The 23,512-nt window shown below is 44.4% G+C and overlaps 1 protein-coding gene across 1 annotated transcript in view; it reads left to right on the plus strand.

Annotated features, from left to right (window-relative positions):
- The first annotated feature begins 1,473 nt into the window (after positions 1 to 1,473).
- IL13RA1 (interleukin 13 receptor subunit alpha 1) overlaps positions 1,474 to 23,512 on the plus strand; it is a 62,775-nt gene continuing 40,736 nt past the window's right edge. The window contains exons 1-4 of the mRNA XM_082864635.1: positions 1,474 to 1,616; positions 8,231 to 8,370; positions 14,108 to 14,246; positions 16,024 to 16,144. Coding sequence (XP_082720761.1) covers positions 1,538 to 1,616; positions 8,231 to 8,370; positions 14,108 to 14,246; positions 16,024 to 16,144 — 479 coding nt within the window. The 5' untranslated portion in view covers positions 1,474 to 1,537. The remainder of the gene's footprint in view (positions 1,617 to 8,230; positions 8,371 to 14,107; positions 14,247 to 16,023; positions 16,145 to 23,512) is intronic.

The raw sequence follows: 23,512 nt of genomic DNA on the forward strand, positions 1-23,512 counted from the left end.
AAATTTATTTTTCGCTGCATCAGGTCTTAGTTGCGGCATGAGGGATCTTCGCCACGCACGCGGGCTTCTCTCTAGTTGAGGTGCTTGAACTCAGTAGTTGTGGCGCGCAGCCTTAGTTGCCCCGCAGGCATATGGGATCTTAGTTCCCCGACCAGGGATCGAACTTGCGTCCCCTGCACTGGAAGGCGGACTCTTTACCATCGGACCACCAGGGAAATCCCCCACCCCCCAATTTTTAAAAATTTGTACACAATTTAAAAAGGTTACACTCCGTTTACAGCTATTACAGAATATTGGCTATACTCCCCGTGTTGTAGAATACATCCTTATAGCCTACCTACACCCAGTAGTTTGTACCTCCCACTCCCCCACCCCTGTATGGCCCCTCCAACCACTAGTTCCTTCTCTATATCTGGTAGGTCCAATCAAATCATAAGGGTTTTTATAAATGTAAAAGGAAGGCAGGAAGGTCAGAGTATGTGACGAGGGAAGCAGAGGTCTGAGCGGTACAGGAACGAGCCAGGGAATGTAGGCAGTCTCTAGAAGCTGGAAAAGGCGAGGAATAGATTCTCCCTTAGAACCTCCAGAAGGAACGCAGCTCTGCCTACACCTAGATATTAGCCCAGGGAGACTTCTGACTTCCAGAACTCTAATATAATACAGCTGGGTTGTTTTAAGTCACTAAATTTGTGGTAATTTGTTACAGCAGGCACAGGAAACTGAAGGGTTCCCGTTTTCCTCCACCCTCAGCGTCATTAATCTTCATAGTCACCCACTTTGAACATATTCAATGTGTATCCTTCCCGCTCACCTTCCGTCTCTCAATATATATCTATCAAAAAGAAAGATGAAGAAAGTTCTTTGTGAGCTTTGAAAAATCGAAGTACATAGTATGGCACTGTCCCTCATATTTAGAATTTTTCTTTTTTTCTTCGACTCAACATTATGTCTCACCAGCTTTCAAATATACCTTTTGTCCCGTTGACAAAGCACACTCCCGCCAAGTCCCCTCCTTGGTCTTCCAAGTCCTCCCTGTGAGGTCAGGCCTGGGTTTACTAACCCCGGGGTCAGAATTTAGGAAACAAGGACTCAGAGGCCAACGACTGGACGCCTCGTCTCCAGACTCCCAGGGCAAGGCTCCTTCCCCGAGACCGCCCGGGCCCGGTGCCCGGCAGGGCACAGCCCGGGGCCTGTCCGAGGCTCAGCCAGGCTGCACAGTCCGCACCGAGCCGGGCGGCGGGGGGCCGCGCCGCAACAAGGTCCGGGAAGTTCTGTCTGGCCCGCGATCGGACTCCGGGGGCGCGGTGGCGGCTCGGCTGCCGCGGGGCCAGACGTCAGGCCGCGGGAGCCGCGGGCGCCCCGCCCCTCTGCCCTCGCTGACCGCCTGGGGTTACCTGCAGCCTGTGGGCGGGGCGGCTCTTCCAGTCTGCGCCGGCCCCCGGCCTCCAGGGCGGCGGAGCCGGGAAGTGGGAGAGGGGGCGAAGGAGGCGGAGACTGCAGCGGCTGCAGCCCGGCCGGGCTCCGAGCGAGGGACTGCATGGAGCGGCCGGCGCGGCTCTGCGGGCTGTGGGCGCTGCTGCTCTGCGCCGGCGGCGGCGGGGTGGCCGCGCCCGCGGGTGAGTGCGGCCGCCGGGGCCCGGGGCGGCGGGGGTCGCGGCCGAGAGGCCAGCAGGGGCGCTCCGGGGGCGCCGCGGCGGGGGTGGGCGCCGGGGGCCGTCCCCACGACGCCCCGCGCCCGCGGCCGCCGCCGCCTCCCTCGCCCGGCTAGAGGTGGGGGAACCGGAGCGGCCGGGTTTTTCCGGATCCCGGGCGGCAGGGGCGGCGGCGGGGCCGGAGGACGACGACTTGTCGCCGCACTTCCCTCGGTCGTCGGGAAGCGCCGAGCCTAGCGCCGGGGCCCGGGGCCGAAACGAGTCCGTGGCATCGGAGGGCCGCGGGGTCGGGAGCCGGAATGTCGCCGGTGCCCCCGGGAGGGGATGAGGGGTCGGGAGGCCGCGGGGACGGCAAGCTAGGTCCGGGCGAGCTGGGACGCGCCGGGGCTTCTTGCGCGGCCGGTCCAGCGAGGGGGTGGGAGTCGGAGGGAACCTCTAAAGCTCCTAGTCTCTGTAGGAAAAGGACGTCAGGGTCGCGGCCACCTCTGGCGTCCAAGAAATCCGGTGGGAATCTCGGAGCAGCATCCACGTGGATGCCTTTTTTTCCTTTTCCTTTATTAACCTTTATATTTTGGAATAATTTTCGATTGACAGAAAAGTTGCAAAGACACTATAGAGAGTTCTCGTATACCCCTCACCCTGGTGCGGCAATTTAAATTAATCAACCAGAGTTACTGTGAAAAGTTGAGGGCTGATGAATTCCTCACGGCCAGCTTTTGCCATGAGCGGCCTAATGGACATTTTTGGTGACGATAATATAACTTCAAATTCTAGCCCCAAATTCGATAGGTTTTATTGTCACATTGACACAAACACCCACAATTTGTTTATTGCGTTTTCAACCAGTGTGTTGTGCTTTGGAACCCAAGTTGAAATGTTGATTAGGAAGCCTCGATAGCCTCTGTTGATTCAGTCAACAAAACGTATGCACAGTCTCCTCTGTGCTGGACAGTGTTCTAGGGGCAGAGAGTGGAGCCGTGAGCAAAACAGGTCAAGTCCCTGCCCTTTGGAGTTTATATGCTGTTGGCAGTCAGAGGAAGGGGCCGGGGGCGGGGGAGGGGAGTAAAATATAAGGTATGTCGGGTGGCGATAAGTACTATGGAGAAAAACAAAGCAGGGAAGGGGTTTGCCATTGTAAATAGGGTGGAGTAGGAAGACCTCCACTGAAAAGGTGGCATTTGAGTAGAGACTTGAGGGAGGTTTGAAGTTTGACAGTCAATGATTCAAGTGCCTGCCTTGTTTAGTACTGAGCCAGGCTCTGTAGGTTGGCTTAGAACCTTAGAGTGTACTGCGCAATCGTTGCCCCCAGTTCACTTGGGGGGATCTGATTCCCATAATCATATGGGGCAGCTGCAGTCCAAAGAAGGGAGGGGGTCACCCATCTCATTAGTCTCCTGATTTTCACAGTGCTACTCTAACCCCCTCCCTCCTACAGATTTCCTCCCCCCACGCACCTGGAACAACAAACAGCTGGCCTTCTAGTAATACTGGCAACCCCCAACTTAATCAGTTTTGTCACAGAAGTTCATTAGTAACTTGGTTACCTAGAAATAGAAAAACTTTTTTCCCATTGGAAATATTGATAGAATTGCATGGTAAAAAAAAAAAAAAGAAAGAAAGAAAGAAAAAAAACAGTCAGGGGACTTGAGTTTTAGTGGTCTGACATTTCCCAGGTGTGGGACTTCAGGGCTTGTCATTTCCCCTCGCACAGCAGCTTTCTCATCTGTGACAGGAGGTTGAACTCCGTAAGTTTTAAGGGCTCTTCCAGCGCTAATCTTTTGAGTGTTTATAAAAGATTGGGTTACCAGCTTAGTTTAGTCTGTTTAGATTGGTAGCCCACATTGTGGCATGTCTTAATAACAGCTAGCACTTATATAGTGTTTACTCTGCCGGGCAGCGTTCTAAGTTTTCCACTTGAACTATTTCATTTAATTTTTACACAAAACCCTCCTGTAGGTGCTGTTATTAGTCCTGTTTTGTATGTGAGGAAGCTGAAGCACAGCAAGGCCCAGAGCTCTCGTAGGTGATAGAGTGGAGGAGCTTGGCTTCCGACCCTGGCAGCCTGGTTCCAGAGGCCGTGCCCCTAACCACTGTATTCAGTGCCTCTCTCTGCAGAATTGAAGGGAGTCCTTGGCTGGGAGAGGAGCTGGGCCCCTCCCAGAGTAGCAGGGCAGGACTGGTTGGCACCCATGCAAGTATGTACAGGCCATTGGTATGAAGTGAATGATCATGTATTGGAGACTTGCTTTATAATAGCCAGACTGTGTAGTCCAAACAATAAGTACTGTAGGCGGTCAGAAGAGGGGAAACTGAGGGCTGGGAGTGTCATGGAAGAGCTAAAGTTTGAGCTAGACTTTTAGGGTGGGTGACATTTGAGTAGGTAGAGGAGAAGTTATTCCCAGTTGGGGGGAATAGCAGCTACAGAGGCCCAGAGGTAAGGGTGAGGGTGCCCTTTTGTGCTCAGCGAGGAGCCCAGCTTGGCAGGAGGGTGCACTGGCAAAATCAGTCCAGACAGAAGGGCTTCATTTGCCCTTGAAGCTGAGTGGGGCGCAGCGTGAGGGAAATGACACTGGAGGAGAAGTCAGCAGGGAGACTTGACTGAATGTGGGGAATCACTGGAGTGCGAAGCGACGCAGGGATCTAGGGTTGGAGGTGGCCACTAGAAAGATGTGCTGTGCACGCCTTCTGTCCAGGCCCGTGCCTTACTGCTGTATGTCTGCCTGGCTCACGGGGCCCAGCAGAGCGCATTAGTGTGATTGGGATGATTGAGAGAGGTGTTACAGGACTTCCCTGGTGGCGCAGTGGTTAAGAATCCACCTGCCAATGCAGGGGGCATGGGTTCGAGCCCTGGTCCGGGAAGATCCCACATGCCGTGGAGCAACTAAGCCCACGAGCCACAACTACTGAGCCTGCGCTCTAGAGCCCACGAGCCACAACTACTGAGTCCGTGTGCCACAACTACTGAAGCCTGTGTGCCTAGAGCCTGTGCTCTGCAACAAGAGAAGCGCCCGCTCGCTGCAAGTAGAGAAAGCCCACGCGCAGCGATGAAGAGCCAGTGCAGCCAAAAATAAATAAATACATGAATTTATTTTTTTAAAAAGTGTTGCAAAAAGCTCTGAAAGAGGTTGATGACTGAGTAGATGTAAAGGAAGGAGATGAATGACTCATGTATAACTCTTGTGATTTCCTTGACTTTTCCCGAAATATGCATGCTTCTGCCAGCTCCTGTGATTGAACAAGAGAGAGCAAAAAGTTTTAGTTAAGTAACATGCCTTATTATTAGAAACAGCATTGATCATGTTAATTCATAATTCGAATGGGATCTTGTGCTAGATGTCCACACAGACTCACCTGAGGTTTGAAGTTTAGTTGAGGGAGCTACTTGAGTCCCTCTCTCCTTCCCACTCCCCTTTCTGGTGAGTGATCAACCCCTAAGAAATGGTTAGAATTAGATGCTTAAGGAAAGCTTATCAGGCAGAGAAGCTTGTGTCTCTAAGGCCACGGACACATATCAATTCCAGAGAAAACCAAAGCAACTGTTTAGAACTGTTTCGTCTCTTCAAAAAGAAAGAAAGCAGACAGCACACATTTACACAGCACTTGTTCTGTGCCAGGCACTGTTCTGGTTTTTTTTATCTGTATTAACTCATTTAATCCTCATAATAACCCTTTTTCATTAGTTTACTATTATCATCCTCACATTATAGATGCAGACACTGAGGCAGAGAGAGGTTAAGTAACCTGGCAGCTGGTGTGTAGCAGAGCTGGCATATGAGCTCAGGCAGTCGGGCTCCAGAGTCCGTGCTCTTAATCACTACACTACGCTGAAATGATGTGTCTTACAGATGAGGAGCTGTTACAGACTTTTACAAGAAGCACAGGTCTCCACTTATTTATGTGTCTGGATGTATCATACCCACATACATATATTCAGATATATTTAAACATTTGGAGATTGTATCGCAAGAGGGAGGAGGTATGGGGATATATGTTTATGTATAGCTGATTCACTTTGTTATACAGCATAAACTAAAACAGTGCTGTAAAGCAATTATACTCCAATAAAGATGTTAAAAAAGTAAAAATTAAAAAAAGAGTTTCTGGGGGGGCGGGGGAAAAAAAAGAGTTTCTGTGAGCATGTGTGCTTTTTAAAGTATAGGAAGTAGAAAAATCTTAAGAGAAATGGAAGGAACCATTAGGGGGGAAAAAAAGGATGGCAGATAGCCACAAGTAGCCTAAAATGCAAACCTGTTAGAAGATCTGACTAAAGGATACTTCAGAACAGATGGGGGAAAATGAAATCCGTTTGAGAGATTGGAAATAGGGCCGGCTATTGTTCTATTAAAATACTGAGGTTAAAAAATAGATTTAAAAAGGTCTTAGACTACCTTGAAAATTGGGGTATGATTTAAGCAAACCATAAATAGGTAATATTTTTATTGTTAGGCCTTTAATTTTTGTGTGGGAGTGGGAGGTTTGTGGGAAGGCAGCGTGTCAGGAAGTGCTAAGCCAGCTATCCTGGACTTCTGCTCTAGTGTGTTTCTGGAAACTGCACAGTAAGGGAGATAATCCTAAAGTAAATTGTAATCTTCAGTAGGAACAAAGTTTTCATTAGAGACTCTATACCTGATAAACAATTTGCCTTCAAAAATATCATTGACGTGGGCTTCCCTGGTGGCGCAGTGGTTGAGAGTCCGCCTGCCGATGCAGGGGACACGGGTTCGTGCCCCGGCCCGGGAAGATCCCACATGCCGCGGAGCGGCTGGGCCCGTGAGCCATGGCCGCTGAGCCTGCGCGTCCGGAGCCTGTGCTCCGCAACGGGAGAGGTCGCAACAGTGAGAGGCCCGCGTACGGTAAAAATAAATAAATAAATAAAAAATATCATTGACGTGATGTTCGAAAGGCCAAACTGGAATAGCTATACACTCCTGTAATCACTTAAAATCCTAACTTAAAATCACTGTCGCCTGAGCCATTGGTGCTCCTGGCACTGGCTGGGTTTTAATGCAGTGCAATAGGAACCCCCTGCTTCCACAAGGACTTGGCCTGCTGTGGCCTCCTCCTCCCCACGGTTGGGCCTTTGGTCTACCTTTCAGAAAGCCTAATGGTAGTTGAGTTAGGAAAGGCGGAATGAATATTGAGAGTTCAGGGTCTGTGCAGGCTGCTGTGTATAAACCTGACTTAGGGGGGAATCCCACCTCTGTAGTGCCTGTGGGGTTGATGTTTTGGGACAAATGGTGTTTTTTGTTCAGTTAAAGAGGAAGGTAATGGCATAAATACTGCAGATTATGTAAGAGGCCCAGAGCACTCCAAAGTGTTGGCATAGAGTATAAAATAGAACTACTGATTGATAAATTAATAAAACTGTAGTCCTTAAGTAATTAATAATGATTAAGTTTGCCACTTTAGACAATTTGGGGGGATTGTTTTTAAAATTAGTTTAATAAACTTTATAAATTTCGACTTACAGAAAACTTGCAAAGATAGGACAGAGGAGCCCTCATCCAGTTTCCGGGGGACGATTTTGGCCTTAGGAGAAGTTCTCAGGAAAGTTTGAAATGGTGTTTCCTTTCCCTACTCCATATGTACTTCCCTGCATTTGGCAGAAGCATGAAAACTCCTATCCCCGATCCTAAAGCTGGGTCCAGGATAATAGAGCCAGTAAATATTTGGTGGAGACAGTGGTGGGTTTTCTCAAAATGAAACACATTTTTTAAGACACTGGTTCACAGTTTCTCCTCTTTTCGTCCCTGTTCAGATTTGTCAAAGCTACAGTTCCAGTTGTTTAGTGTCAGACCTCAGGGGAGCAACAGGGTTGTTAGATCTCTTTCTCAGTACTTCTTTGGAAAAGTTATAAGAACAATTGCCAGGTCAGTTAGCAAGCACGATTGAAGATGAGCCACTTAAACTGACTTGCAGAACTGCTGGGATTGAACTGTCTGTATTGAGTGGGCCTGAGCGCGCAGCGTAGGGGACCCCAAATACCCACCGGAGGAAAACTTGGACATTTAAGAATATACTCTCCTCTGTGTTCACACCATAGCAAGTGGTTAAGAATGCGGCCTGGGGGGCTTCCCTGGTGGTGCAGTGGTTGAGAGTCCGCCTGCCGATGCAGGGGACGCGGGTTCGTGCCCCGGTCCGGGAAGATCCCACATGCCGCGGAGCGACTGGGTCCGTGAGCCATGGCCACTGAGCCTGCGCGTCCGGAGCCTGTGCTCCGCAACGGGAGAGGCCACAACAGTGAGAGGCCCGCGTACCGCAAAAAAAAAAGAATGCGGCCTGCGAGCCACACTTTCTGGGTTTGCATCTCAGCTCTGCCATTGACTGGCCGTGGGATATGGGGCCAGTGATTCAATGTCCCTGTGCCTCAGTCGCCTCATCTTTACATGAGGCTGAGAGTCCCTGTCTCATAAGGTTGTGGAGAGTACTTAGAATGCTGCCTGGCTCAATAAATGTTAGCTCTTGATAACTCAGTTTTCTGATTCTTGGTCTCCAGGACTTGGAGGAATGGATTAAATTAACCACTGAAAACACTGGCTGCTGTGGATAAATGTATTTCTTGTGCTTGATTTGAACAGAAACTCAGCCACCTGTGACGAATTTGAGTGTGTCTGTTGAAAACCTCTGCACAGTCACATGGACATGGAATCCTCCTGAGGGAGCCAGCCCGAATTGTAGTCTAAAGTATTTTAGTCATTTTGGCAACAAACAAGATAAGGTAAGTTTTCTGGAACATATTGCATTGATAAGATAAAGTGAACCCTGTGAGTTGGAGCTAAGAATAAGTCAAATTGTAATCTTACTTCAAAGTGGGATTTTTATTTTTGAGTTGTGTCCAAATGTTTTAACTGGGAAAATTATGGAAACAACTGTTGACAAAATTGAACATTAGAAAATATTTGCCAATCAAATACAATTGAGATTATTACTCTTTTAGGAAATACTAGGCACTCAGTAAATAATTAATTATGTTAAAGTTGGTTCCTGTAGGCACCCAGTGAATAATTAATTATGTTAACATTGGTTTCTGTGTTGCTGCCTGAAGGCTTGTATTTATATAGCACTTTCCATTCCTCAGGGAATTTTCAAATTTACCATCTCACTAATCCCATGCACAGATAGATATGCAAGAACTATGTGATGCAAAAGTAAATGGCCATATGGAAAATGAAAACATAAGATGTCAGTGGCAGGTGGGGTTGACCAGACAGTTCCCTGATGCTTGAGGAAAAATGAGAGAAACTTTCAGCCTTTCCAGTCGGATGTGTGACCGATTTAAGTGAATTTTTGTTAACAAGATTGGATAATTCCGGATTCTTTATGATAGTCTTATTCAATGGAAGTTCCTTTTGAGCCTTATTGGTTTGTAGCCCCTGCTAATTGACAGGTTCCTCAAAGCATCATATCGTCTGTTCAAAACTGTTTTATATCTTTATACAGTCCTTGGGTTCTGCATCTGTGGATTCAGCCAACTGCAGATAGAAAATATTAGGGAAAAAGAATTCCAGGAAATTCCAAAAAGGAAAACTTGAATGCCTCGTAGTGGCAACTATTTACATATCATTTACGTTGCACTAGGTATTATAAGTAATTTAGAGATGATGTAAAGTATAGGAGAGGATGTGCCTAGGTCATATGCAAACACTACACCATTTTAATTAAAGACTCGAGCATCCATGCATTTTGGTGTCAGTGGTGGGTCCTGGAACCAATGCCCCTCGGGTGTAAGAGGGATGACTGTGTCTTCTTTCAGTGTATGGGTGGGGGAGGTGGAGGATGTTTGGGGTTGAATTTGTCCTGGATTTTGAGAAGGCCAATGAGAAGTTGTTATTAACGACAGTACTTTGGCTCAGTGAACTGTGGAATCACCATGTTTGAGCAGTTTGGTGGCAGGAAGAGTCTGGAGAACTAGTTAGTGCACCATTCAGCTAGCTCAGTGGGCTGGGGTAAATTCCTTAACCTCTGTGAGCCTTCATTTCCTCATGTGTAAAGTGTGGCTCTACTCATGTCTCTGGCTTGCTGGTCCACCAAAAATAATGTATGGGAAACTTAATGAAGTGAGGGTGGAATGGGCTCTTCCTCTAGAGGGAAACTTGCTAATCTGCCTTCCTGCTTTCCTGCAGAGGTGTTAATTATAGTTTAGGTGTTGATTGATAAGGAATTGAGGCTGGTCAGAAATATTTGTGTTTTAAAAGAGGTCCTCCAAATGCAGAAGCCTGTGAAACTCTGGTAGGCCAGTTCCCCTTTTCACACTGTTGGCTTCCTCTTGTTCCTAAGGAGGGGCCTTAGACAGTTGGAGTCTTAGTGGCAACTTTTGGTAGTTCAGCCTTGAGAAATTCCAGGAAAGACCCTTTAGTGCATCACCTAAGTATCTAACTGAAACCCCCAGGAGAGGTCACCATCTTTCTAACATGTCCTTATTCATTAGCCCGTCAACCGCGCTCAAGGATCAGTCAGGTAGACATGCTGATATGCTAGTGTAGAAATGGGGCTAATTCCTCGGTTTAGTTACAGAAATTTAGACTTGAAAGTAACTTTATAGGAGGCAGTGGAATCAGATAGAATTGGGTTTGAAATTTTGTCTCTTTCCCTTTCAAGTTTTGTGGCCGTAGGCAAGTCATTTAACCTATGTGAGCCTGAGCCTCCATTTCCTTGTTTGTAGAATGCTGGGGGGAAAGGCTAGTAAAAGTACCTACCTCATATGAATGGTGTGTGTTTGTTAAAGGAGATAATGTTTGTGATACACCTGGCACAGAGTTAGTGTTCAATAATTGTTAGCTTTTATTATTATTACTGTTGTTAGATTCAACCATATGAAATTGTTGCCTTTATGGGTCATATTATATGGTTCAACCTAATATTATCGTTTAATCTTGGTCCCTCCGTTTTGCCCCTGAAGAGACCAGATGGAGACCATAAAGGGTGGCCGCTGCCTAAGGCCTGCTCCTTTATTCCAGCCATTTGACAGCTTTGAAGGCTGCCAATGCGGCAGTTGTGATAAACACAGATTATTCTTTCCAGTCAGTGATGGGGGATTTCCTGTCTGGACCTTTTTGAAGTTTACAATCCTGAGACTCAGAATCAACGGGAGGAGTGGTTTTCCTTCCCTCTTTCTGTCCTTTGGACACAGCATTGATGTCATCAGACCACACCGGGGTGTATATATGCTTTGAAGCATGTTGAAGCAGTGGCATTATGATAGTTTGTACATGTTACAGGGCTTTTATGACCGTCTAACAGTCCCAAATTGCTAAATGAGGTAAATCCTTGAGGTCATTTTCAATCTTCAGATTGGAGGACCATTAAGATGAGAGCTATGGAATCATAGATTTTTTTTTTTTTTTTCAGTACGCAGGCCTCTCACTGCTATGGCCTCTCCTGTTGCAGAGCACAGGCTCCGGACGTGCAGGCTCAGCGGCCATGGCTCACGGGCGCAGCCGCTCCGTGGCATGTGGAATCTTCCCGGACCGGGGCACGAACCCGCGTCCCCTGAATCGGCAGGCGGACTCTCAACCACTGCGCCACCAGGGAAGCCCCATAGATGATTAAAAAAAAAATTCAATACAAGACTAGCTTAAGTGGCTGCCCTTCACCATTGTTTTAGCAATGTGTAATCTGGCAATTAGAAGAAGGACCTGGCATCAGATTTTAGATCTCTTTCATCACCAAGAGATAAGCAAGTCTTACTAGGTGAATAAATTAAAAGGATGTTGTTCTGTCTAGGCATCCAAAGAGACTGAAGCTGAAGCTGACTCCCCCTTCCTTCTGAGAAAGGATTAGCAGTTGGGAAAGCTGCGATCTAGCCAAATGAACTTTGGTCTTGAGGGGGAGGGATCGGTTCAGGACTCTGGCCTTGATTTTTGATAAATTTTCAAAGGACCCCAGATTCTCTGACAGGTGGAACATAATGTCATACAGCAGCTACCAGTGCAATGAGTCACCACAGCCGAAAGTCACGTAGGAGCGATCACACATACTTCATCAAGATCTTCTGGGAGGGATTTAGTTCCTTGTCTGATACAGAGAGGTGCACTTGACTTGGCAATCATTGACAATTGGGGTTCCTACTTTATTCATGCCAATTTAATATTATTTGCCTTGAGCTTTGAAAGAGATTTTTTAAAAGTATTTTATCTTTCCCCCTACCATGTCTTTTCTAAGTTATTTTTTTATTCATATGCCCAAAACAAAAGGTTCAGGTTTAGGGCTTCCCTGATGGCGCAGTGGTTAAGAGTCCGCCTGCCAATGCAGGGGCCACAGGTTCAAGCCCTGATCCAGAAAGATCCTACATGCTGCAGAGCAACTAAGCCCGTGAACCACAACTACTGAGCCCACGTGCCACAACAACTGAAGCTCGCATGCCTAGAGCCCTTGCTCCGCGACAAGAGAAGCTACCGCAATGAGAAGCCTGTGCACTGCAACGAAGAGTAGCCCCCACTCGCCGCAACTAGAGAAAGCCCGCGCGCAGCAATGAAGACCCAACGCAGCCCAAAATAAATAAATTAATAAAGGGTCTGAATCAATAACCGATTAACTTTGAAAATGAAGTTTTTTTTAAAAAAAAAAGGTTCAGATTTAGATGCTAAAGTATGTTTTTACTTTAAGAAATTCCATTTATTAAAAATACTTGTGTAATAAAACTCCTCAGCCCTCTCACTGGAACAATATCTAATATAAGAGAACTGGGATTTTTCCATAATGATTCTAATTTATGGCATTTGACCGTACATTTTCCCCCGGGTGTCCTCAGAGGGCAAATGCAGCTTCCACACAAGAGTTATCAAGGATTCTTGGGTCAGGGTGGCTCCTTCAGGGGTATATGGGACTTCTGCTTAGTAAAATTGTGTGGTTGGTGAAATTTGCATTCGGAGCTTTCCTGCCACCATTACCAACAATCCTTGTTTCCTCAGCACACATTCATCAATTAAGGGCCAGTTTCCTTACTTCGCCATGAGAGCTATAATGGTGAAACATTCTCGAGAGCCTTCTCTTGGCTCAACTGGTATGTTCTAGTCCTGTAGGCGGCGACTATATGGAAAGCCAAATGATAAGTAGGTTTCTTGGCAAGGAATCAGGAATTTGTTGTGAAAATGTACTTGACTCAGAATAGCTGGAGGCCCCACTGAAGGTAGGCAGGGCTTTGCTCTGGGACAAAAATAATCAATGTCCATGGAGCTGAATCACCCTCTCTTTTCTCCCAGTCAGAATTTTGTTTGCAGGCATTTCTTTTTCTCTTCTTCCAGGGCTGACCAGCTAACTCCTTTTTTAGAGTGCTTTCTTGCCTGGGCCTAAGAGCTGTTCGGTCTGTACAAAGTGTTGTTTCTTCCCCATGTCTTTGCTGTGGCTCGTTAATTGATTTGCTGGCTACCTCTCAGAGGACATCCTTGTGCCTGGTTTTGAGAGTCTCTCGCAGTTGCCCTCATGCTCAGTTGGCAGCAGGCATGTGAAATGACAGAGTACCCCTTAGGGTGGTAGATAAAGGTAACTCTGACAAAATTTCCCTTCATGGCTATCAGCTCGTATATAAAAGGAAGTGCTGTCTCCAACTTGAGTCAGAAACTATTGCAAAACAGGAAGCTCCTTGGAGCTCTGATTAAAAGTGGCTCTGTTCTTAATTATCCCAACTCTGTCACCTTGGAAAATGTTAATTTCCTCAAGAGCCTTTAATCTCATTATTCTAAATCATAATAACCAGGCTTGTGATTGTTATCCGTAAGCCGTGTATAAGTTGGCTTTCCGTGGTTCCACAAAGCTTATCTACCTTTTAGAATAAGAACGTGCTATACTCAGTGCATATAATATCAACCCTTATAATTCATATGTGTATATGAGATAATCAAAATGGTCAAACAGTGCAGAAAGGTGTTTCCTGAAAAGTCTCCTCAGCCCTCAGGCTCCCCTTCTTTACTTCCTCTCCTCAGAGGTGACCAGGATTGCCAGATTCTTAAAGCAGTCCTTTTTACCTTGATCTTGATGTTATACTGCATCTACTTGGAATTGAATTTTGATAAGCTTATTGTGTTTCCTTTGAAATTGCTCTTAGATATATGTGTTAGCATGGTAGGTTTGTAGTAAATGTCATGATGTGTATACATTGAAAATGCAGGAAACTGTCTTTTATCTATGCCATGGTTTCTCAATGGTGGCACTACGGACATTTGATGCGGGATAATTTTTTGTTGTTGGGGGAGGGAAGGCTGTCTTGTGCATTATAGGATGTTTGGCAGCATCCTTGGCCTCTACCCAGTAGATGCCAGTAGCAGCCCCCTCCCAAGTTATGACAACGAAAAATGTTCTTAGACATTAACAAATGTCCCCCAGGAATGGGAGAACAGAATCACCCGAAGCTGAGAATCACTGAACTGTATACCATTTGATAACTTTCCATTTTCTTTACACAACTGTATTTCTGTGTGTTTGCTACTGCAATGCCTTTTTAAATTTCCTTATCTTAGAAAATTGCTCCAGAAACTTATCGTTCAAAAGAAGTGCCCCTGAATGAGAGGATTTGTCTGCAAGTGGGGTCCCAGTGTAGCACCAACGAAAGTGAGAAGCCTAGCATTTTGGTGGAAAAGTGCATCTCACCCCCTGAAGGTAACAGCTAAAAACACTGTCTCTTGGCATTTAGAGAATAAATCCAAATTATCCATATGCTTATGTTCAGTGTTCATTAATTCATTTAATTTTCAAACATTTGTTGAGTCTAATAAGTGTCAGGCACTGGTACTAGATGCTGACGACACACCAACAACTGTCAGGACATCTCTGCCTTTGAGGTGCTCACAGACAACTTGAATAACAATGCCTGATAGTTATAGACCACTTAATAATTTGGAAAGTGACACACACACACACACACACATACGCCTCTCCCCTAAATTGAGCTTCTCAAGCTTATTCGGTGAAATGAGCAAGGCATGTATTATTACCCTGAACTATTTTGTGAGGAAGAAGGGAACTGAGTGAGTTGCTGTAGATCTTCAGGTCCCAGGTCCAGTACCTTAAACAAATGAAAATATTGATAGTGTCTCACTCATTATATAGAGAGATTAGATTGATATACAGGATGTATTTGGGGAAAGATGTTAAAAGAGGAAAGTGGGCATGTTGGCCCAGCTCTGACTCAAGACTAGCCCTAGAAAAAGCTGTCAAGTAGTCAGCTTGATCATTGTTCCCAGCTCTTATGTTACATGCAGGGAGTAGCATATACTCAGGAAGAGCAGGGCTACCAGAGCCCAGATGTCCAAGTTTAAATCTCAGCTCTGCCAGCTTCTAGTTGTGTGACCTTAGGCAGATCACTTAGCCCCTTCTCTCTTCAGTTTCCTCACCTGTAAAAAGGGATGATGATAGTACTTATCTCCCAGGAATGTTGAAAGGATTACATCAATCAGTACACATGAGGTGCTCAGAATACTGCCTGGCAGACAGTAAATGCTAGATACATATTATCTATTCACATCATGTTGCCCTTTGGTTGGGCAAGGTCCCATCTCCTACCTCCAAACCTTAACACTACATGACTTGTTTTCTAGACCGTTCTCTCTACCTGTATGCACAGATCAAAAGTATATGAAGTAATATTTGTAAAGTTATAAAATTCAGTACTGCTAGGAGGCTGGGAGCATGGTTTACAGCAAGTTACCTCCCCTATACTCGTTTCTTGAGGACTTTACTAATCTGAAAGAAACTAAATTGTATTATGACGAAAAGGTGGGTGGTGATGGCTCAGCACAGTACGCCTTTAAGGAGCACGAGGGATAACAGGTTTGAATTTTAAACATAGGCATTTAATTTAGAGACGTGATGTCTTAACTTAAAAGGCTTTATAAAGGTAGAGATTTCAGATCATCAAGATTTTAGGGCTCCTTAGGCCATAACCCCCAATAGACAGCTACTAAGAGTTACGTTTTGCTTACCTTTCCCCAAATTGCCTCAGGAGGAAGGTTTGTTTAATTTTTAAAACAAGGTGTGTCAGTATTGCTCGAAAGACAAGGTAAATTATAACTCAGAACACTTGTTTTTTTTTTAAAAGACAGGTAGATATAATGGTTGTTTATATTTTCACATTCATTTGGGAAATTCCATAGTCATTTCCTATGACTGAAATGTTTGACCTTCAGACTCTCTCTCCAGTTAGGAATACAGGAGTTAGGGTCCCTCAGTGATAGTAAAGAGAGAAAGTTGTGAACAAATTAGATTTGGGTTTTCTTCCGCCTGGGTGCCTTCTGGGTCAAATGGGGTGAGAGGTTAGGGATTAGCTTTCCGGAGAAGCAGCCGGAAGCACGCTTGCCATCCCCCAGCCCCTAGAGTGACTGGCCAGCTCGCAGGGCAAGGAGACGAGGGTCCCTAAACTCTTGGCTGCATATTCCAGGCGATCCTGAGTCCGCTGTTACTGAGCTACAATGCATTTGGTATAACCTGAGCTACATGAAGTGCTCTTGGCTCCCTGGAAGGAATACAAATCCTGACACTAACTATACTCTCTACTATTGGTGAGTATGCACAGGAGACTTACTGGAGAGGGACTGACTGTGATTGCATTGGGAGCCTTTGCACCTAACCTAGTTAAAACAAACCCCAAAATGGACCAGCCTATTCTTTTCTACACATTGCTTCATGGAAAATGCGTCTGCTTTTGGTGTCTCATTTAAAAAAAAAACAAACTCTTAAAAAATAATTATAGATTCCATATATATACGTGTTAGCATACGGTATTTGTTTTTCTCTTTCTGACTTACTTCACTCTGTATGACAGACTCTGGGTCCATCCACCTCACTACAAATAACTCAGTTTCGTTTCTTTTTATGGCTCAGTAATATTCCATTGTATGCTAACACATATATGTGGAATCTAAAAAAAAAATGGTCATGAAGAACCTAGGGGCAAGGCGGGAATAAAGACGCAGACCTACTAGAGAATGGACTTGAGGACACGGGAGGAGGAAGGGTAAGCTGGGACAAAGTGAGAGAGTGGTAGTGTGTATATGGACATATATACACTACCAAATGTAAAATAGCTAGCTAGTGGGAAGCAGTCGCATAGCACAGGGAGATCAGCTCGGTGCTTTGTGACCACCTAGAGGGGTGGGATAGGGAGGGTGGGAGGGAGACGCAAGAGGGAGGGGATATGGGGATATATGTATACATATAGCTGACTCACTTTGTTGTAAAGCAGAAACTAACACACCATTGTAAAGCAATTATACTCCAACAAAAATGTTAAAAAATTATAGATCTGCAAAATTAGATTGCAAAAATATATACAAAGAGATCTCATCTACCCTTCACCCAGTTTCTTCCAATGGTAGCATCTCGTATAACCAGAGTGCAATATCAGAACCAGAAAATTGACATTGGTACAGTCCACTGACCTTATTCAAATTTCACTGGTGTTCCGTCCAGTTATTTGTGTGTGTGTGTAGGTCTATGCACTTTTATCATATGCGTAGATACAGAATAGCTCCATTACCACAAGGATCCCTTGAGTTGCCCTTTTATAGCTACACCCACCTCCCTCCTGCACACCCTCTCCCCGCACTCCTCTCCCCCAAGTCTCTAACCTCTGTCATTTCAAGAATGTAACTGGAATGGAATCATACAGCATATAACTGTCTGAGGCTGACTTTATCTTTTTTAGCCTCTGCATAATACCCTGGAGATCCATCCAAGCCGTTGTGTGTATCAATAGTTCATTCCCTTTTCTTGCTGAGTAGTGTTCCATGCTATGGATGTATTGGTTTGTTTAACCTTTAATTCATTGAAGGATATCTCGAGTGTTTCCAATTTTTTGCAAGTATGAATAAAACTACTATAAATATTCATATTCAGGTTTTTATGTGAACATCACTTTTCAGTTCCCTGGAATAAATGCCTTAGGGTGTAATTGCTGGATCATACGGTAATTGCATATCTAGTTTTATTAAAAAAACCCTGCCAAACTATTTTCTAGAGTGGCTGTACCGTTTTACATTCCCATCAACAATGTCTGAGTGATTGGTATCTACCTCTCAAAGGGAAACTTAAATCATTCCCAGGGTTAAAAAGTAGTTTAGTTCCCCACAAAATAACTTACATTTCATGTTTGTGACTATATCTACAAAATTTGTTAAAATTTTCTTTCTTTTCTAAATTAATCTTTCATCATTTCCTTTCTTTAGAGCCTAGAATTTTTTTTAATTTTTAAATTTACTTTTATTTGTTTTTTTATACAGCAGGTTCATATTAGTCATCGATTTTCTACATATTAGTGTATACATGTCAATCCCAATCACCCAATTCATCCCACCACCACCGCCACCCCCCACCACTTTCCCCCCTTGGTGTCCATACGTTTGCTCCCTACATCTGTGTCTCTATTTCTGCCCTGCAAACCGGTTCATCTGTACCATTTTTCTAGGTTCCACATATATGCGTTAATATACGATATTTGTTTTTCTCTTTCTGGCTTACTTCACTCTGTATGACAGTCTCTAGATCCATCCACGTCTCAACAAATGACCCAATTTCATTCCTCTTTATGGCTGAGTAATATTCCGTTGTATATATGTGTCACATCTTCTTTATCCATTCGTCTATTGATGGGCATTTAGGTTGCTTCCATGACCTGGCTATTGTAAATAGTGCTGCAATGAACATTGGGGTGCATGTGTCTTTTTGAATTATGGTTTTCTCCGGGTATATGCCCAGTAGTGGGATTGCTGGATCATATCGTAATTCTATTTTTAGTTTTTTAAGGAATCTCCGTACTGTTCTCCATAGTGGCTGTATCAATTTACATTCCCACCAACAGTGCAAGAGGGTTCCCTTTTCTCCACACGCTCTCCAGCATTTGTTGTTTGTAGATTTTCTGATGATGCGCATTCTTACTGGTGTGACGTGATACCTCATGGTAGTTTTGATTTGCATTTCTCTAATAATTAGTGATGTTGAGAAGCTTTTCATGTGCTTCTTGACCATCTGCATGTCTTCTTTGGAGAAATGTCTATTTAGGTCTTCTGCCCATTTTTGGATTGGGTTGTTTGTTTTTTTGTTATTGAGCTGCATGAGCTATTTATATATTTTGGAGATTAATCCTTTGTCCGTTGATTCATTTGCAAATATTTTCTCCCATTCTGAGGGTTGTCTTTTCGTCTCGTTTATGGTTTCCTTTGCTGCACAAAAGCTTTGACGTTTCATTAGGTCCCATTTGTTTATATTTGTTTTTATTTCCATTACTCTAGGAGGTGGATCGAAAAAGATCTTGCTGTGATTTATGTCAAAGAGTGTTCTTCCTATGTTTTCCTCTGAGAGTTTTATAGTGTCTGGTCTTACATTTAGGTCTCTAATCCACTTTGAGTTTATTTTTGTGTATGGTGTGAGAGAGTGTTCTAATTTGATTCTTTTACATGGAGCTGTCCAGTTTTCCCAGCACCACTTATTGAAGAGACTGTCTTTTTCTCCACTGTACATCCCTGCCTCCTTTGTCATAGATTAGTTGACCATAGGTGCATGGGTTTATGTCTGGGCTTTCTATCCTGTTCCATTGATCTATGTCTCTGTTTTTGTGACAGTACCATATTGTTTTGATTACTGTAGCTTTATAGTGTAGTCTGAAGTCAGGGAGTCTGATTCCTCCAGCTCCGTTCTTTTCCCTCAAGACTGCTTTGGCTATTCGGGGTCTTTTGTATCTCCATACATATTTTAAGATTATTTGTTCTAGTTCTGTAAAAAATGCCATTGGTAATTTGATAGGGATTGCATTGAATCTGTAGATTGCTTTGGGTAGTATAGTCATTTTCACAATATTGATTCTTGTCTTGTGTTTCCTGCCTAGAGAAGTTCCTTTAGCATTTGTTGTAGAGCTGGTTTGTTGGTGCTGAATTCTCTTAGCTTTTACTTGTCTGTAAAGTTTTTGATTTCTCCATTGAATCTGAATGAGATCCTTGCCGGGCAGAGTAATCTTGGTTGTAGGTTCTTCCCTTTCATCACTTTAAGTATATCATGCCACTCCCTTCTGGCTTGTAGAGTTTCCTCTGAGAAATCAGCTGTTTACCTTATGGGGATTCCCTTGTACGTTATTTGTCATTTTTCCCTTTCTGCTTTCAGTAATCTTTCTTTGTCTTTAATTTTTGCCAAGTTGATTACTATGTGTCTTGGCGTGTTTCTCCTTGGGTTTATCCTGTATGGGACTCTCTGCACTTCCTGGACTTGGGTGGCTATTTCCTTTCCCATGTTAGGGAAGTTTTCGACTATAATCTCTTCAAATATTATCTCTGGTCCTTTCTCTCTCTCTTCTCCTTCTGGGACCCCTAGAATGCAAATGTTGTTGTGTTTAATGTTGTCCCAGAGGTCTATTAGGCTGTCTTCATTTCTTTTCATTCTTTTTTCTTTATTCTGTTCTGCAGCAGTGAATTCCACCATTCTGTCTTCCGGGTCACTTATCTGTTCTTCTGCCTCAGTTATTCTGCTATTGATTCCTTCTAGTGCAGTTTTCACTTCAGTCATTGTATTGTTCATCTCTGCTTGTTTGTTCTTTAATTCTTCTAGGTCTTTGTTAAACATTTCTTGCATCTTCTCGATCTTTGCGATCTTTGCCTCCATTCTTTTTCTGAGGTCCTGGATCATCTTCACTATTGTTATTCTGAATTCTTTTTCTGGAAGGTTGCCTATCTCCACTTCATTTAGTTGTTTTTCTGGGGTTTTATCTTGTTCCTTCTTCTGGTACATAGCCCTCTGCCTTTTCATCTTGTCTATCTTTCTGTGAATGTGGTTTTTGTTCCACAGGCTGCAGGATTGTAGTTCTTCTTGCTTCTGATGTCTGCTCTCTGTAGAGCCTAGAATTATTAACAGCAGAACAAGGATGAAAGGGCCAGGATAATCAATTCAATTCAGTAAAACTTTAGCACACATTGTGGGTAAAGCACTGAATGGGCAGCAGAGATAAGAAACATGTCTCTTCACTCCTAAAGCTTCAAATTTGGAGGAGGCAGCACCGGGCACAATTGCCTATATAAAATAAGAGTGCATGATGGAGGCTTCCAGAAGCGTAGGCAGACTCTGTGGGAAGTGACGGTGGAGCTTGGGGTGGTGGTGGAGCGAGGCTGAGAGGCTTTGATAAAGGGGGTGCACTGCCTGGCTGGGGTGGAGTCTCCGAGGCTGGAGGTGGCACTGGGCAAGAGTGGTCTGAGGACTGGGGTCATTGAGTCTGTGTGATCCCAGGTGAGGAAGCAGGAGATCTAGTGTTGGCAGTCTGCCCTGCATGTGCCCTTGTCCCCCTGTCTGTTGCTCCTTCAGACTGTTTCTGAGAGAGGGGGGTGTGAAAGGCCACATCCGGGACTTCTGAAGCTATAGTATAAACATGGCCTTTATCCTGGAATGTCCATTTTGCCTGATGACTTGCTGTAAAATATTTTTGGTATATGAAAACACTCACGGCTATGTCATGCAATAGAACGCAAAACAACCACGATTTTGTTTTTCAGGATTGAGAAACATTTATTGAATCAAAATCAAATACTTTCTTTTTATTATCTACAAGCCAACACTGAACTTACTTTATTCAAGAATGAACACTCTGTACAAAAAAATATGCTTGTATTATAAAAATATCACATGAATTTTTTAACAAAAACCTCCCAAGTTGCCAGAGGGTTAGCATTCACTCTCCTCCCCTGCCCCCAGAGGTGCTCCCGGACAAGTTGAGAAGCACTGCAGGCGAAGCCAGACTGAGATCGTGCAGTTCAGTCCCCCCCACCCCTCAGGACAGATCATTCTCACTTGCGGTTTTGCAGTTTCACTTGTCCGCTTGTGGTACCTGTTGTTTCTCCTTTACTTAAAGCCCTTCAGTGGCTCCCTGGTGGCTGCAGGATAAAGTCCAAACTCACCAGCGTGACCGACAAAGCCTTTTGTGCTCCAGCTCCTGCCCATCTATCTCTGTAGCGTCAGTCTCGTCTCCCCCATGTACCCCCACCCCTCTTGCACCTACCTCCCAGCCCACACTGAACTTCTTCCAGTTCCTCAAACTCGCTCCTCAAACACTCAAACAGAAGAGTGGCAACCAAACCGAACGTTCAGCCAGAATAGCGGAAGCATCCTGCATTCCCTCACAGCCCAAGCCTTGCCCTTTCACCTGGATGCCCCTTATTTGTCCTTCTTAGCCCAGACATCACTTCCCTTCCAGAAAGCCTTCCTTGACTTCTCAAGGCTAGATATGTCCCCAGTCATCATGTACCACAGTATCTGGCACCTTCCTGTGTCATAATACTCAGCACATTGTGTTGCATTTCCTGTTTACTTAGTGGTCACCCTTCCCAGACTGCCATCTCCCTTCAGAGCACGGGCTGTGTCTTGTTTCCCCCGTGCCTGATACATGGTAGGTGCTCCATAAATAGGTTTTGAATGTTTGGTAGGTTCCAAAGTTAAACAACATTCAGGACTGGGGTGAGGACTTAGAAGGGAGGGATAAACAACTCAAGAGCGTTATAGTTGATGAATAAAAACAGAGGAGGATTGAGTACATCTGCCACCCGAAAGAACTGCTAGTGAAAGGGACTGAGAACTAAGCCTTAAAAGGAGTAGCCTGGCCCTGATGATGTTGTAGTGAAGTCTGGAGAAAGCTGTTACTATAGGCTTTTTTTTTTTTTTTTACATCTTTATTGGAGTATAATTGCTTTTCAATGGTGTGTTACTTTCTGCTTTATAACAAAGTGAATCAGCTAACGTATACATATATCCCCATATCTCCTCCCTCTTGCATCTCCCTCCCACCCTCCCTATCCCATCCCTCTAGGTTGTCACAGAGCACCGAGCTGATCTCCCTGTGCTATGCAGCTGCTTCCAACTAGCTATCTATTTTACGTTTGGTAGTGTATATATGTCCATGCCTCTCTCTCACTTTGTCACAGCTTACCCTTCCCCCTCCCTGTGTCCTCAAGTCCAGTCTCTACATCTGCGTCTTTATTCCTGTCCTGCCCCTAGGTTCTTCAGAACCTTTTTTTTTTTTTAAGATTCCATATATATGTGTTAGCATACAGTATTTGTTTTTCTCTTTCTGACTTACTTCACTCTGTATGACAGTCTCTAGGTCCATCCACCTCACTACAAATAACTCAATTTTGTTTCTTTTTATGTCTGAGTAATATTCCATTGTATATATGTGCCACATCTTCTTTACCCATTCATCTGTCGATGGACACTTAGGTTGCTTCCATCTCCTGGCTATTGTAAGTGGAGCTGCAGTGAACATTGTGGTACATGACTCTTTTTGAATTATGGTTTTCTCACGGTGTATGTAATCCCAGTAGTTGGATTGCTGGATCATATGGTAGTTCTATTTTTAGTTTTTTGAGGAACCTCCATACTGTCCTCCCTAGTGGCTGTATCAATTTACATTCCCACCAACAGTGCAAGAGTGTTCCCTTTTCTCCACACGCTCTCCAGCATTTACTGTTTGTAGATTTTTGGATGATGGCCATTCTGACTGGTGTGAGGTGATACCTCATTGTGGTTTGGATTTGCATTTCTCTAATGATTAGTGATGTTGAGCATTCTTTCATGTGTTTGTTGGTAATCTGTATGTCTTTGGAGAAATGTCTATTTAGGTTTTCTGCCCATTTTTGGATTGGGTTGTTCGTTTTTTTGATATGGAGCTGCATGAGTTGCTTGGAAATTTTGGAGATTAATCCTTTGTCAGTTACTTCATTTGCAAATATTTTCTCCCATTCTGAGGGTTGTCTTTTGGTCTTGTTTATGGTTTCCTTTGCTGTGCAAAAGCTTTTAAGCTTCATTAGGTCCCATTTATTTATTTTTGTTTTTATTTCCATTTCTCTAGGAGGTGGGTCAAAAAGGATCTTGCTGTGATTTATGTCATAGAGTGTTCTGCC

This window comes from Leucopleurus acutus (assembly GCF_964270905.1).
Source record: "Leucopleurus acutus genome assembly, chromosome: X".
Taxonomy (NCBI): domain Eukaryota; kingdom Metazoa; phylum Chordata; class Mammalia; order Artiodactyla; family Delphinidae; genus Leucopleurus; species Leucopleurus acutus.